A 17429-nucleotide genomic window follows, 5' to 3' on the forward strand; every position below is an offset into this window, starting at 1 on the left:
GTTAAATTCTGAACATCACACACTACTGCATGTATAAGTCTTACTCCAACCAGTGTCCACCTCTCTTGTTCATAATAAAGATTTTCCCATGTAAAGTGTTGAGAGTTGAGATGTCTCTTTGTCACTCCATTTTGTAGTATAAAACTTGTGAACTTCAAATTATAACAATGATGACACACTTCAAACTATTATAAAAAGGCCAGACAAGTACAAGTAAGCATTTTAAAGTGGAAAAAAAAAACTTATTGATACATAGGCTGAACATGTCAATAATGTAAAATTTTCGGTTATTGACAGGATCATCCTGCAATAGCATGGATTCCATGGCAATAGCCTCAGTCAAAGGCTGCTGTACATTTTGCGACAGTTTGACGCCTAACGTCAGGTGAATTTACGACAGTCACGGCGTGACGTCACGTCAGGCAAGCCCGTCACGTTTCGCGGTAACTCGCGCAACATAGGAACCCGCGAGAGAGCCGGCGGCGGACGCACCACCAGTACTGAGCGGCTCTGCAAAAGTTGTCCCCAACACCACAAGAAATCGCCGGGTGACTTCTAGACTTTCCACCGTTCTAAGACACAAGATAACGCGAAGTCAAGGTAAGAAGGAATGAGAAATCTTAGCGGGAACACCTGTTTTTGTTCTTTTTTACCTGCGTGTGGGGATCTTTAACTAGCCGGCGCGCCCGGCCACATGTAACGTGTTGCTCATATCCCTAACGTAATTATACCTTAGAATTTCTAAATTAAATATTTATATTGTCTCGTCAAATTTGATGCTGCATGCTGCAAAGTAGAAAATAATTGTACTGTATAGAGAAAACGGTAGCGGCACTGAAATTTCTTTTGGCCAATGTTTGCTGCTATATCATTACGAAAGGAAAGTAACGATCCTGGCCCTTAAAAGGCTTAAGAGAAAGGGTAGGTTGAAACGCGTTAAGCAAAAATGTCAGGATGACACTTGAAAAACGGCAAAATAAGAAGAAACGCATAGCGTAAAAGGTTGAGGAGAAATTGACATCTTCATAGGCTATTGAAGATCCACCTGCAGGTAGTTTTGAGCTCGTTGCGGTAAATTACAGTCATTAAGCGCGCCCCGGTTTGGCGCAGACAGCGGTCTCACCTTCCCGCGGATCCTTGACCCTTCTAGTTAGCTTCTCAGTAGGGAAGGAATAAGAGAAGATCTGTTCACGCAGTGTAGCTTAAAGCAGACTCTCCAAGCAGAGGCTAAATCCGTTTTAGCCTGGTTGCCAGATATCCTCCGTAGTTTTTAATACCGCGCGCCGGCTCCCTAGTCAATTGCAAACGCCAGGGACAAAGAGCCTTTATCATACGGTACTATGGAATATCGCATCCATGTTAGGCCCATTTCGGGACGTTTTAAAGAGTTTTTTTTAAACGTTTTGGCGGGCTGTTTTCGGCTCTTAATTAATACAGCTTTTCTAGACGTATTTTCTGCCAGAATAGTGAAAGAAAACTCGACAAAATAGAAAGTGCAACAAAATGTCTACAAAAGCTTCAAGAACCGTCCCCAAAGCAGGCCTAACCTTTGCTGGGAGAGTACCAGTTCCTTAAACCATCGATCCCGAGTCCTTGTGTCTGACTGGAGAGTCCTCCAACCAGGATCTTTCTCACGCGAAGTTCTCACAGAAACACAAACAAATGTTAAAGGTACGGGGATAGGGTTACTGGTAGGAACGTGGCATCTCCAGGTCTGGACATGATAAAATACTGCCGGACAGAATGGATGAAAAAATAACAATAGATGAAAAATAATAAAATTTAGCCAAGTAAGGAAATAATTTCAAAATTATTCTTCCTATTTGTTAAAAACTCTCCGAGTAGAGGTTAGGGCTTGTTTTGAAAGTTTTAGGCGTTTTGCCAGTGTTTCTATTTTGCCAGCTATTCTATGGCCAGGATACAAGAAGGAAAAAATCACTCTCCTGGCCAATCATTCACCCAGTTTCTGCGGAATCCTACTATCCATAGTTCAGAAATTTCAACATGTATAAATTTCATATAAAACTCAAAGAAAACTCTATTTGTGCCAGGGTTCCATGAAATAAAAATGTTATGGAGCTGAAATTACTTATTAAACATTCATGATCATCTCTGATTATGGATTCATTAAAAAGTAGCTTCTCAGGTTTTACTGCAAGACTTGGTTGAATGATTTAGTATTTTCTGTATGTTACATTAAAATAACTAAGTCTAAATCATTGAAATCATTCAAAAGGCTCATATTGTTAAACAATGAGCATTCTTTCATATAGAAAGTCATGAAAGCAGTGGTAGATTTCTTGTGGCCTATGATTGACATTTCCTGCTTCAGATCAGAATAAATTACAGTTCTTCATCACCAGACCTCATGCCTGGCCTATTGTACCCTCACAGTCCGATATTCCACAAATACCTCAGGCCTGGGGAAATAAATTTTGTGTTTTTTGTTTCCTGACTGACCCTAGAAAAAACTGCCAACCTTAGCCTTTTTTGGGTGGACCCCTGCAAGGGACATACATTTTTTGAGCTGATCAACATTTTCTAGCTCCATGATTTGATGATTGTAACGTTGTACAATATTAGTTCTTTGACATTGACATTGAAGATATAAGTGTCCTCATGCAAGTTTTACTTTGTTAAACTGTACTATAAAAAAAAAAGTAATCCCTAACTACCGACCCTAATTTTGTCTGGACTGAAACAGGAAACATTTTTTCCCCAGGCCTCAGGCTTTGTACCTAAACGATTTATAAATCAGCAGGGTTTCATCTTCAGGCCTCTCGCTTGGCTCCTGGTATGAGGGTAAACTACCAGCCTTTGTACTACATGTAAAAATAATTTTTCTAAAGATAATTACCCGCATGATGAGTGGGATGCGTGACGTTTATCATATTTCTTTTGCTGCGGAGAACAAGAAGAGAGAAGAACTCTCACCAGAAGCGTCAACCAACGACTTACTACATCAGGGCTAAACAAAATGGGTTTGGACAGCAATTTTTAAGCCTAAACTGACGACTTTTCCTCTTTTAAAAATCTTCCTTCTGAACACAGGCTTAAGAACTTCATGAATGAAAATTCTATTCCAGCATGTGGGTCAATGTATTACATCAATATTTAAAAATCAATTTGCATTCTTTATGTATGTGTAGATTGGTTTGGAAGTGTGTAATGAATATGCTGTCTCATCCATGCATGACTATCATTAATTGAATGTTATTATTATCAAGCATGGTTTAATTTCCTTCAAAGTGCTTTTAATCCTATTCAGCTATTTTGCCCATGCAAGAAATAAATCTAAATTTCATGTAAAATTTGTACAACAGATACTGTTGGTCAAGATAATGTTTTACAAAATCATTCAACTTGTTTATATGTTTTTCGTTTGCACCCAGCTGAACTGGAGACACATTCAGAGTACTGTTGACAAATCTTCCAAGTGATCCCAAATGGTGAACTATGTATGAGTTAATGAAATACAGATTGTGCACTAAAATGTCTGACACAGCACTGTTTTCTTTTTTGTGATGTCCAGCAGTGTTTATTATATAGAGTGTCAGCAAATCGCTAGTCTAAATGGGCCAAAATGCTGAAGTCTGAGTTACTGCAAGTAATGACTCAAAATTGCAACCCACTTGCCCCTCACTCACCATCCAAGTTTTGATTATACTGCTGTGGGTGTCCCTGACACAGGTAGCCAGGCCTCAAAAATGCTATGGGACCTTTCTATTTACCAAAGTGTCTAACCCTGTCTTTTGATTTTCCGTTGTGCCCAGCTGAGCTGGAGAACACGGCCGCCCTGCTGTCGTACGGGGAGATGTTCCAGAGTCGGGAGGAGCAGGACCTGCATGAGGCACAGGAGGAGCTCAGCCAGCTCCAGTATGAGGCTAAAAACACCAAACGGGAGAAGGTCCTGAGCTTTTTTTTGTTCCTTGTGATATAACTTGTGATTTTTTAGGTACACACAGTTTTAGGGGTGAATATAAGTTCAGGTTTTAGCTGCAGCACGAGTCTAAGAACATCAAACATTCAGCATAAATTCTTTTATGTGATACTTTAATATGATTTCCAGATAGGGTGAAGGCCGTAATGATTATTAATATAAAGATTTTGTATCAGCACTAATTTTCTCTTCATTACAGCCTGCCAATAGTGGGATACACTCTCTAAGTGGCAGTGGTGTGTTGAGCTGACAACTCTTTTCAGTTTCTACACAATGTGCACTGATTATACAACATGCCAGATATCTTAAGAAAGGTTTGAAAAGGTTTTGAAAAGCATTTATCCTTTGGGGAAAAACATCTCAATTGTACTGCCATCACTGGAATGTAGAATCAGATTCTATTGTTTGAGCATGTGAAGCTCAAACCAGCCTGCAGGCCACTTTTCATTGAGGTCACAGTTTACAGTTTAATGTGAAAGTCCTAATAAATCTATACACATCCTTATTATACAAGAGGAGATCTCACTGATTGACAGGTTTTCTGGTTTGATTGACAGGTGTTCTGGTTTGATTGACAGGTGTTCTGGTTTGATTGACAGGTGTTCTGGTTTGATTGACAGGTGTTCTGGGTTGATTGACAGGTGTTCTGGTTTGATTGACAAGTGTTTTGGTTTGATTGACAAGTGTTTTGGTTTGATTGACAGGTGTTCTGGTTTGATTGACAGGTGTTTTGGGTTGATTGACAGGTGTTCTGGTTTGATTGACAAGTGTTCTGGTTTGATTGACAGGTGTTCTGGGTTGATTGACAGGTGTTCTGGTTTGATTGACAAGTGTTTTGGTTTGATTGACAGGTGTTCTGGTTTGATTGACAGGTGTTCTGGGTTGATTGACAGGTGTTCTGGTTTGATTGACAGGTGTTCTGGTTTGATTGACAGGTGTTCTGGTTTGATTGACAGGTGCTCTGATTTGATTGACAGGTGTTCTGGTTTGATTGACAGGTGTTCTGGTTTGATTGACAGGTGTCAGTCTGTGCGGCTGACCTGCAGAAGTACGTGGAGCAGCGGCAGAACAACGACCCTCTGGTGGTCGGGATACCCAACTCCCAGAACCCCTACAGGGAGCAGAAGGGATGCTGCATACTCTAGTCGCCATGGAAACGGTTGCCACAGTGATGGTTGTCATGGTGATGGTTGCTATGACTACCATGCCATCAGCAGCTGACGCACATCAGGCCAGTACTACGCAATAATGTATTGTGTTGAAAGAAAGAGGTATTTTAGAAATTTTGAGGAGAGTTTTCTATGGGAGGTCTGATTGCTTTGTGTAAAGCCTGCACATATTTCTGTGTACCAAAGAGGCAAAACCAATTTGTTGAGGTACTTGGAATAAATGAATGTGCATCTGTCAGATTCAGTCAGTCTATCACTACTGTTAGTAGCATTATTATCACCCAGGCTAAAGCATCATTTAGTCAAGATACAATTGTACCAATTTATTCAGCATATGATTATAATGTAAGTTATGACAATTTGTCTATTGTTTTTGTCATGGTATCATATCTCTTACAAGTTACAGTATAGTCCTGCGAACTGTGTATCTATATTTGGCACAGAATCTTGTTAAGTCTTCGAAGAGAGTTCGAAGAGAATGTTTTGCTGCTTTGTGATCATGTTGTGAGGAGACTTTATAATGACCAACTAGCCATTACTTGTAAATCTGTACAAGTCCCATCTCTACATACATGTAAGGACTACCTGGCTATTGTTCAGATTTTACTGTTCCATGTATGTGGAATTTGCTGCCACAATCAATTTGTGGAAATTTGGCCTTTTTGGTCAAGAACTGTTGTTAGTAATACTTAGTAGTGTGTAATTGTCATGTCAATTTGCAGGACTGTGCATGTTTTATTAATCAGGATATCATGAATTGGAAAGTCCATAAGTCCATAAATATGAGCCATTCTGTATTGTACGTATGGCTGACAGTATGGTATGGTCTCAAAATAAAGTCAGTATATATTTCATACTTGGCTTTGTGTTGCTTTGTGATTTGTAAAATAAATAAAGACTAAAAGAGAAGTAAAACTGTTGCTCTAAGGAAAATGAAATGGCCTGAAATTAAAGTCTAAAAAAATAAATTATGCCTCCCACCAATTTGCTTTACCAGGGTATTTCATTTCCAGCATAGTCATATTTGTCGTAGGCTGTCCTACGTCTTTAATACTGTTGAATTTGAAGCAGGCTGTGACAGAACAAACCATGATATTTTAGATAGCTGAATTTTGTATGACACATGCACAACAATCCCAGGAATTCTCCCAGTTTAATCATACAGATATATGTTAGCCAGCCCTTAGCTATGCTGAATTCTGTAGCGAGTTTCACTCATAAATATTATGATTAAAAGAAGCCTTTTAAACATTCATTAGAATGCACCCAGAACATACTTAAATAACTCACAATGGCTACTGCTGAATGGTAACCAAGCACTGTCAGAAGAAGGTTAAAAGGAAAGTAGTAAATGACACCAAAAGTCTGATATTTTCCACTGATGACTTTACTAAATACTGCTGACATGATAAAATCTTAGGTACATGTAAGGAACATGTCTGAGAGTCTGGAATGCCAAGATGTTTTTTTCTTCTTCCAGCTTCCTCCTCAAATATTTTCTTATGGTTTAACCCATAGCTAACAAATAAAGACATGGCATGACTTGAGTGAAACTTTCAAACACTTCCACAAAGTAACCTTAGGCCACACCAATAAGATTTGTTGGCTCTGGAATTCTGTAAAAATACTGGGGAAAGTCTGTACCTTGGTCGACACATCAATGAAGATTATACCAAGTCACATCCAGGTAATGAGATACATAAGAAATCTGTTACTCAAGTAACTGTTTGGTCAGACATTTCAGGTAGAATCAACTACTTTTCGTCAGTGACTAACTTTGGTTGACACAGTTCTGGGGACTGAATACAGTCTGAGATGCAGTTTTCTTCCAGCCATTTTACTAAAATTTAATCTTTGCTTGAAAATGTTCCAGATCCAAGGACATCAAAATTGGTGTGGCCTAACAATCTTGGCCAATACTGCATACAGCTATATATGTCAAATTCCTGCAACTGTCATGTTGTTTACAATGATTCAGACATTGTTACTGTGTTTCATTGTACATATGGCCCTTGTGTCCACACTTCGACAATCGTCAAGTACTTTCATTACAGCCACACACACATCAATTTTGGCAAGTCTCTCCCCTCCCCCCAAGTACGATAATCTCACTTTTTCTCAGGGACTGGGGAATGATTTGCAATAATGTTAGCAATAAGGACACAAACAAGCTAATCTTTACTCAACTCTCCCAACTCCTATCCCTTGTTAGAAAGCTGACATTGTCAAAGGAATGCAAACTCAAATTTTACACTTATGTCACAGTGTCAGAAGGATAAATGTAGTTCATCATAGGAATGTAGGATCAGAGTCTATTGCAGCAATGGCTTCACTTAAGTTCTTACAAGCAGCTCTCAACAATACACTGTACATGTAGAGGGTCTGAATCAAAATTATGATACATGTATTACCAGTAATTGTATCTTCAAGTCAAATGATACACAAATACTGACTAGTATGCTTCTGGAGCCTGGTAGAGGTTATCCAGTGATACAAATTTACTGAATTTCCTACTTTCCACCAGAGTTTTCATGTCTGTCTGTACTTAGGTTTTCAACTGCAAAAAAAACAAACTAATATGCTCTTTGCAACAACAAAACATGTAACTTTGTACTAAAAGCCTGTAGACGCAGCTGTTTAGTATGATGTGCAGTAAACTAATAAATAATAAAGTGAACTCTTCATGTTACCTGTGTTTAACACAGTTACTTCTTTATTAACTTTGTGTCATCATCTGCCCTCCTTTTTAAAATGAAACTAAAATAATTGAATGTTAAGTAGTTCTTCATTTTTCATTTCGATTTCAGAATATACTAGTCTAGTATAACATGATAACGCTATTGGAAATTGTCATGACATTGTGTAAACTATTCTGAAGACTGCATTTATACATAAAGGAATTATAACACTTTAATTAAGTCTGTACAATGAAAAGGAATGGCAGCATTTTATGATAATTATACAATTACACATTGGGCACTTTTCACATTAAAAGATATTGACATAACATAACTTTCTTGAACCACATGATCTAATTTTTGAGATGGTATGTCTGACCAAAATGACAATTTAGAGAGGATGAGCTTTATGTGTTAGTATCAGGACTTTGGTCCATTTCTTAAACACATTGCTGACATTGACACAAACGTTCTGTGTCTCCACTCCACTTAATTTTCTTGCAGACAGGAAAAACATGCAAAATTTGTTGGGGGATGGTGGTGCATTTTTCTTCCATTTACACATCAAATTCAGTGAGTGGTTTCTCTCTTATAGGACCACAAAAGAACAATACTGGACATGTTGTTGTCTTAAGCTTCCCCCTAAAACACTTTACCACAAAGTAATCTTCAAAAATTAGACAATGTGGCTCAACCCACAGAGGTTTTTTGGACAAAAACCTTATCTGAGATCTAAAATAAAAGCTTTAACAACTGCATTAAGCTGACCCCAAAACTAGGCTATTTCACTTGTTCGTATGAGGATGATGAAATAGAAACCTGTCCTCCCCCACTCCACAATGGTCCGTTCCTCATCACATTTCCGCCCTGTCGATTTGCACGTAGAGTTGTCTCACACCAACCTGAGGGCACGACACAAAACGACACAATTGTTAACAAACACTACAGGTTTGTAACGGATCATCTCATTGGTTAAGACAAGAAATAATTGTCAGTACTTACATTTGGTCATGACATAAAACAGAAGCCATGTCATAATTGTGTACAGGTTTTTGTACCAGTACAGGATTCAAATGACTTATTGGTCCGGAGCGAGGGTTGTTATTCACTTATCCACTGGACTACACACATTGCAAACTCTCATTGCCAAGTGGGTAGAGTATCCATCCTGCATTCGGTAGGTTGTGAGTTCAATCCCTGGCCAAGTCATATCAAAGACTTTAAAAATGGTACATACTGCTTTCTTTGCTTTGTAATCAGCATTTGAGAGATAGCATGGGAGTTAAACACATACCACTACCAGTGGACTAGCCCCCTGCTGTAGTGGCTGCACAACTGTGTTTCCCAAGGGCTACTGAACCAGATTTTCAGAGACCATATACACCATCTAGTGCAGAAAGAACTTTAACTTGTAACTTGAACTGTAGTACCTGTGTGAAGATGTTATGTGTGGCACTCAGGATGTATTTGGCGTCAGCTTCAGGAGAAACCTCGACCTTAACTGTGCCGATGTAGACGTCACTGCAGAGGGTCCAGAAGTGGGGTTCGTGTACACTGTAAACTCCCTCAAGTCCCATTACCTGTGTAAAAATATGGGTACTGTTAGATGTGGGTACTGATGAACCCCCACAAACCCCCTCTTATTACCTGAAGTAGGAACACTGTTAGAGCATTTACAGGAAAACACAAGAGGGGGAAGATTGCTGCAAAAACCTATTAGACTCCAATTGCAAAACATGCAGCACTGCACAGTATAGTATGAAGCAAAGACAGCCTTTTTGGTCACAAAAGAAACTGATGAGAGTCTCTAGTAGGTTACTTTTGGAAGAATTTTGCCTTTATTTTCTTTCATGAAAGGCTATCTTTTTGTAGTGTTACAGGGATCAAGTACTGTAACATTTTTTAGTCTCAAACTTGCCAATTTCATAGCCTATCCACCCAAGACTTTCCATAAAAAGATTAAGAGTTTTAAAGCTTCTACGTTCCATTAAACTCACTCTTTGATAGCAGGCTGGCAGTTGATGGTCCAGGTCATACGGTGTCCTCTGCATCAGGATACTGACGGAGTCACGTATCAACGGGATCACACTGCGGGAGGGGGGCACAAACAATTTGAAGACAACAGTTATTTTTACTTCTATGTACAGCAGGTTTCTTTGTGGCATGTCTGTAGGTTTGCTTGCAATTCTGTAGTTACGTTAAACTACTTGTAGTTAGTGCTTAGCAACATTATCATATCTAGAACTGTGCCTATCAAGCTCTATGCCTGAATGGGTTAGGATTGGACACAGTTCTGGATATATTCCCTATGTAGTCAAGAACATAAATTTGCCCAAGGCATGGTTCTGGATACGCGTGGACTATCCCAAATGGCGCTTGAGCATGGTTTTGCATAAAGCACAATTCTGGATACACATGCATGGACTATCCAGAACCGAGCCAGAGCATGGTTCTGGATATAGCATGGTTCTAGATACATGGTAACTACCTAGAACTGAAGCACAGCTGGAGCACAGTTCTGGAAAAAGCATGGTTCTGGGCATGTGTGGACTATCCAGAACTATGCCTGAGCATAGTTCTGGATAAAGCAGCGTTCTGGAAACACCAAACCCACCTCATGCCTATAAGTGTGGCTATGATCATGGAACAGATGGGATCAGCGATCATCCAGCCAAACTGCTGCATCAGGAACGCAGAGATGATCACTCCAACACTGCCCAGTGTGTCCGCAAGGATGTGCAGGAATACACCTGGGAAAAGAAAAAAGGAAGTCAACTTTGGAAATATCATCTGCAGTGTGTTATTTCATGGGTCTGACTAAACAGTGTACCAGAGTGACTAGTCGAATGCTTAGTGTGTCCGCAAGGATGTGCAGGAAAACTCCTGTGGAAAAAAAGTATGTCGTTATTTTAGTAATTTATAGTAGTATGTTGTATTTTCTGTGGTTTTGTTTGTCAAACTGTTTGGCTGACAATATGAGCCATAGCAAAGCCACACAGGTCTAGAGGATGATTTCAAACAAAAGCAACACCCCTCTTTGACTAATCAAGAAATTAGAATAGAAGCTTGAAAATGAAAACATAGACTGTACCTTTAAGAATCTGGTTCTGTGAAGAATTTACCGGTTGTGACGGTTCTGTGCAGTCATCTCCACCTAAACCTGGGGAAACACATCAAAAACAAATTTATTAAACAAAAAACTTGTTTTTTTTTTCTCTTTTTGACAAATTTTCGTAGTGTCAGGCAAAGAGACTACTTTTAGGCACTGACCCAAGTTTGGGCTACTGTAACACCATCTCTTCCCTGGAAGTCAGAACCATCAATGATTAAGACACGGGTTCAACTCACTAAGAGAGGACTAACTGCCCCAGTCAATATACTTTTGTACATTATTGTCTTTGCATGCTACAAACTATAGGTAATTCAGTAGGGACACATCTGTGACTCCCCCTGCCCCCATATGTTTGGATAAATAAATATTTAAAAAATCATCAAGTCCATACCTAGTCCATGGGAGTGCCCGTGCCCATGACTGTGGGAATGTCCGTGACCTCCGTGGCTGTGACCATGACCATGACCATGACTGACCCCACCGTTAGCATGGGAGTGACCATGGCCTCCACCTGCAGGGAGAATGTGTGGTTAAAAACCTGCTGCCTAACCCTATATACATTTACAAATTTGGTGCCTAACAGCTACCTTAGCAAGGTTAGTATTATTTTCATGGTTTAGTACACTTCAAACCACAGCTTTGACAAAGTCCACTTCAAAACAACTTGAAAGATTAACTTCATACCGTACAAACACTGCACGGCCTATCCTTTCACAATAACAGTACGCAATATACTTCTGTTGGCACTTAACATATAACAAGATGAAAATTTGCTACAACACAATTGAGAGCATAGAATTTTCTGTAGCTACCAATAACCACACTTACTTCATCCAGGCCACCTTTTCTATAATCTCCCTCAGTTAGCATTTTTTTGCAAAAGCTTTTGTTGTTTAAAGCAATTGCAATCTGTAATCTACTACCCATGTACACACATAATACCCATATGCAGTATTCTAATTGACACAGTTGAGTATCTTGACTAACCTCCATGTGAGTGTCCATGCCCCGCCCCTCCGTGCTGGAACACGAAGATGCCCACCAGGTTGACGATGAAGCCCATAATGGACACCACCATCAGACGCTCATGATGCACCTCGGGAACTTCCACTATCCTCTGGGGGGGGGGAGAAAAGAACAGTTTCCTTCATTTATTTAGTTCAACAAAAATGTTCATTCAGCGTTTGCAAAGAAATAAGAAAAGAACATACAATTTTCCTTTTTTTGCTCAAAACCAAACCAAACTCCCTGAACACACACATACACTCACTCACTGTCTGGTGAGTGTTTGCAAAATGACTTCCAACAGAGTCCATTCATTTTATCTCATGCTAACTACTAGTAATAGAGTCACCAAAAGTGAATTATAATATGAAATACAGCTTTTATGTTGTCAGAGGAGAGGACACTTTAGCTGTCACTTTGAAACAACAGACCAAATCAATTAAACTGTCATTACCAGTAACTGTCTCAGAGGCTAACTGATAGCAAGGAATAACTTCTTTCACATCTGGGATATCACACCAGTGTTTTTGTAACATGTGAATCTCACCTCTACAGCTTCAGAGAAGATGAAGAATGCGATGAACAGCAGGAAGAGACCGTTGATAAAGCCTGCCAGGACTTCTGCTCGTACAAACCTACAGAAAGTGCAAAACTGTACATTAGGAGCTTTTCTGAGACATTAAATTGAAGAATACACTAACATTTCATAACACTAACAGGCAACGTCTTACACATAAGAAAAGTTAACATTGCATCACCACCTTAAGACTTACCCATAAGAAAAGTTGCTGTTGCATTGCTACCTTGACATCCAAAAAGAAGTTCTCTGTGAAATGCCACTTTGAGTTTAAGACTTACACATAAGAAAAGTGCTCAATGGATCTCCATCTTGTGGAAAGTTCCTATTCGAACTCAACCTTCAGACTTAAGCCATAACTTAAGAAAGGTTCTCATTGAGCAACCATCTTGAGACTTACCCATAAGAAAAGTGCTCGTTGGATCTCCACCTTGAGACGACGGAAGCGGCCAGACCGGCCAGGAGAGCCGTGCAGTCAAAGAACATGTGGAATGAATCTGAGATGAGACCGAGACTGGGGAATAGAAGGAGGGCAGGTATGAGTGAATGTCTTTTAGCAGGTGCTTTCCTACATTTTATCTTTAAGTATTTCTTTGTTCGTGGTTTTGCATAATTCATGAACCGTAACAGTACTACCACACTCCAAGTTTTGTACAGTAACTATAAGATCTCTGATCTATCAATCTATATTACTAATCTATTTGCTTCTTCATTGTATTTCAAAAGTAACTTCAGATTTAAAATAGATTATGCTGATGAAAAAAAAAATATTGTGCTCTGCATTGATTTTCTAGTAGGTTACTGTACTTACAGATGCTTTTAGTACTTGACTACCAAATACTGCAATAGCTAACTAGTGTATTGATCTGTTTATTTACTTTTCAAGAGATGTTTACAGAGCATTATGTTTGATGTATATCCTGGATGCTAGGCTGTATACAAAAACTATCGTTGTTAACAAAAAAAAACCAGTTCTCTCTCAATATTGAACATCAAGTTAGAGAAAAGTTATGAAAGTTGCCCAGCTGTCACTTAGGGTTTAAAGCCAAATTTATTGATTATTTTGGGTCAGTTCAATTTCATAACACTAATTATTTACGCAACGTTTCACACTCGGTTGTTGACAATCCCTGAAATTAAAATCTCTGATTTGCATAACATAAGATGTACGACAAATCCAGTATCGCGTCTTGCAAGTTGACGAAAATCTAGGAGTGTTTTGGGTCTATAAAAAGAAGGCAACGTGGCAGAAATCGGCCGGCTGAGCACACAACTTTCGTTCCGAATCAGGTGGCCCAAACTTTCTCCACTAACACAGTGCACGGGGAGGTCGGGTTTGTGCTATTTACATATCAGAAAAGTATTCTCAACTGCGTCTGTAGAAGTGACGTGTTATGAGCGGCGTTCTCTCACGACGTCGCGTTGAACGGGTTATTATCGGCAAAGTGTCTTCAAATGTACATTTCCTGACCGTTCAACGACTCTTTTCCGATGGGTTCTGAATTTCGGATACAATGCCGATCGTTTTCCGACGATATGTATCGGATTTCCAACGGGTACTTTCTCCCACAGGATCCCGTCGCCGGTCGCCTAGGCAACAAGTAACAAACCGCTGGCAGAGGGGGTTTCCCGGCTTGGATATTGCCATGGCGACACTCAAGATTGACACATCGACTCACGTGTCACCATGTCACCATGGGAAGGTCACATGGCCGTCTTGACGAATACATTACGCAGTTCTGAATGAATGGGTTGGGGACATTCTACCCTTTGCAACTACACTTACTAGTTGTACTACTAATTTTCCCCACAGGATCATCATATATTCGGAGAGTGTTTTTTCCCTATTTTCCTTCCAATTTTACTGAAATCCCCTTGTAATTGGCATATATTCTTCTTGTAACGTCACAATCGTACGTTTTATATATGTAATTACACGTCTTCATTTTCAAAAGTGCAATCTGCAGGATTAAAGGTTTAGTTGAGTTTGTTAAATGATTCTTACATTTATATGTGAGAATTATTCAATTCAATGGTCGTGTGCAAAATAAAAAGTCCATACAATGAAGCTGGGCACGAACGCACGGACTACGAGCCACCGCCGTACGGCATGTGCCAATGATGACTTATGAACACTATGGTAGCTCCGTCTTTAGGACTCCTGAAACATGTACAAGAAACTGGAACATGAGGGAATCACACAATATCAATCATGACAATAATAGCATAGCATGGGATTCGAACTGGCGCCGTTCTGGCAGCCACGTATCGCAAAGCAAGGCAAGGAGGCAGCGACTCTACCGACTGAGCCACTCGCGCGCGCGCTACAAATGACGGTCGCCGTGTTCAACTTGAAGAACAAAGCGCAATACAGAATGACATGATAAACGTCGCATATGGCATACAAGATAAACCTCAGGAATAAATACTAACTATTATACGACATCGATGAATTTGAAACATTTGTTACTTTCCATTTCCTTTGAAGAAACTCGAACCGCCACGTCAATAGTGTAATATTTGCACAAGCAAAGTACGGAGTTTGCAGTGGCTCAGCGGGATGATTGCAAGAACATTGGTGAATATTGCGAGATCCAGAGGTCGTAGGATCGTATCCCGACACAGATCTTTTCTTTATATCTTTTGTTTTTCCTCCTCCTTATCTCTTTTTTATGCCTTTCCTCTGAATGAATTTTTTTATACTTATCAATTATAAATTACGAGAAATTTCTATCACACCGACAAAGGGATTATCTCTCCCAAGTGTTGTTTGTACTTTTACAGGGTAACCTTACAGTTTGATTTGATTTGATTAACAATGCACTACACGTGGTACACAGGCAGCTGTTGCAAATGTATGTGAAAACAACAACAACAACAACAACGTATTAAAGCTTGTAGGGCTAGTCCTTGCATCAGCCGCCCTGCAGCTCTTTTTGTGCTATCTCCGATCAGGTAGTGTCTATTGTTTTGCTTGGGTCGGCTCTCGATACAGCATGCTGTTTTCTGAAAAAGAAATATAATAGTATTATTTGTCTATCGAGTATCATTATGTAGCATAAAAAAAGTGCCAAAGAACGCACAGTAGCCTAGTTACATCCTCCCATGGCAGGATCAGCGGCTCCGAGTTCCTTCTCCACCACTAAGGAACCCGGAGCCGCTGACCCTGCCATGGGAGGATGCCTAGTTATAGTTAGCAAAGGCGACAACTGTGTGGGAAGACTTGTGCAGGGTCCGTGAGGCAGTGGAAGAATGATGTTTAACAGACCAGACCAGGCAAGGTAGGTTCGTTTTTGTGTCGATCTGCCGTTCACAGCTGCCGCAGTGCCGGTTTGCTCTGCGTCACCGCCCTTCAGTGTAATCTGAGTATTTCTTGAAAGCCACCGCCACTAAAGCAGTTCAATGACGCTTTGAGGTAAAAAGTGACGCTTAATACGAATTTCTCAAATAATATCATGAAATCAGTGCTGCTTCTTGGCTTTCTTTGCAGACCAGTGCGGCGGCGGCATTATTTTTTCGGGGGTAGCTGATCGATGCGGGTTTTGGCCGCGGAGGGAGTTTGCCCGCGGAGGGAGTTTGTTGGGCGGCGATACTCGTGTTGATCAGCGGCCCACCCCAAAAACAATGGCGCCGCCACACCAATCTGCGAAGAAGGCGGTAAACTTGGTCAACCTAAAGTTTTCTAGTCTGTGTAACGCAAACACTGCCGTCCGCAGCTTTAGTGGCCCCTTCCCACAGGGCGGCTGGATGGGCGACCGGCAACCGTAATTTTAATCAGGCTAAAAGTTTTCAAGTGTTTCAAAATTGTCCATTTCAATGGTCTTCATTATCATCGATATCAGTTGACTGTAATAGTCTGTATTTTGTATGTAGGCAAAGCTTATATTAATAGTAATCAACAAGCAAAAAAAAAAAAAATTGAATCGAATGCCTAATTCATATGACTAACCTATGCTACATTCATTTGGGCAATCAGGATGTAACGCATACTATGACCTCTGGTGACCTATGGGGGAAACCGATACGTGGCCGACGTTCGTCGTGTATGTGTCGGAGAACGGCCGGGAAACTAATGGGCGGACTCCATTGATTCGGCCCGATTTTTGGCCTTTTGTCGGTTCTAATGTAGGGATTATCAGTACTAAAAACCCGACACATGTATGATATCTTTCTGTTAACAACCAGTTGACAACCCGATCTCCCCGTGCACTGTGTAACGCATCGTACCTGTTCGTCCATATTCCGTATAGAAGCTCCACGATCGCAAAGGAAAGGTTCAGCGTCAGGAAAGCGAAGAGATTCCTTGATGTGGGATCCGAGAAAATTGCACTGAAACGACAAGAAATCTTCCAGTTAACACACTGTATTCTTGCAAGAGATTTGGGAAGTAAAAATTGTTGTGGAAATCGACAACATATGGTAGACAACCCGGCACGCCGGTCTTACCGAATCCAGCTTGAAATCTTTCTTTTCAGGCTTTTCCCGATGCCTTGCTTGAACTCATTGTCTTTTCCGTGTAGCGGCAACATCTCAGCAGTATCGTGAGCGTTTGGGATGAGAAATCAGGGCTGGGAAACTGGCATGGCACTTGGACGATCAAGGCGAGCTTTCTTCTCCGTTTCTGGGAAAATACAGCTGTATTTCCGGTTTGGGAGTTAGCCTAGAAATTTGTTTAATTCAAAGCGCCTGCTTTACATAACCTACGTTAGCATTTAGTCAGTGAATCTAGCAATCAGTAACATGAAATCTAGCTGAATATTCTGACAATTTCGTCTAAATTAACGCCGATCGCGCTGTAATGATTTCAGAGCCATGCACTACCTCTTTTCTTTCAGTGGTTCCAGTCTAACTACAGAACCGGAAGTACATGTGGCATAGTTTGGACGGATGTTGAAGTGGAAGAGTTCAATAGAATGATAGGGATGTTTTGTAGTCACTAATAGAATAA

At 40.3% G+C, this 17429-nt stretch overlaps 1 protein-coding gene across 1 annotated transcript; it reads right to left on the reverse strand.

Moving 5' to 3' along the window:
* Positions 1-6478: 6478 nt before the first annotated feature.
* LOC109467070 (zinc transporter 7-B-like) lies at positions 6479-17320 on the reverse strand. Its single transcript, XM_019764974.1, has 11 exons — positions 16928-17320; positions 16709-16810; positions 12882-12995; positions 12452-12539; positions 11887-12016; positions 11291-11410; positions 10879-10947; positions 10402-10537; positions 9785-9875; positions 9218-9367; positions 6479-8689 (listed from the first exon to the last, which is right to left on the reverse strand). Exons 1-11 carry the CDS (start codon positions 17008-17010, stop codon positions 8642-8644), a joined length of 1131 nt encoding a protein of 376 aa, XP_019620533.1. The 5' UTR covers positions 17011-17320; the 3' UTR covers positions 6479-8641.
* Between the last annotated feature and the right edge of the window lie 109 nt (positions 17321-17429).

Source organism: Branchiostoma belcheri, unplaced genomic scaffold, assembly GCF_001625305.1.
Source record: "Branchiostoma belcheri isolate BF01 breed outbred unplaced genomic scaffold, Haploidv18h27 scaffold174, whole genome shotgun sequence".
NCBI classification, from domain to species: domain Eukaryota; kingdom Metazoa; phylum Chordata; class Leptocardii; order Amphioxiformes; family Branchiostomatidae; genus Branchiostoma; species Branchiostoma belcheri.

Bases quoted from the DNA above. Each gene is read 5' to 3' on its own strand.
- LOC109467070 (XM_019764974.1), bottom strand. From the start codon at position 17,010: ATGTTGCCGCTACACGGAAAAGACAATGAGTTCAAGCAAGGCATCGGG. The intron at 10,948-11,290 runs GTATGGACTTGA...GTGTTTCCCCAG, and splicing joins CGGGCACTCCCATGGACTAG to GTTTAGGTGGAGATGACTGC. The intron at 9,876-10,401 runs GTGGGTTTGGTG...CCCCTCCCGCAG, and splicing joins GCCACACTTATAGGCATGAG to TGTGATCCCGTTGATACGTG.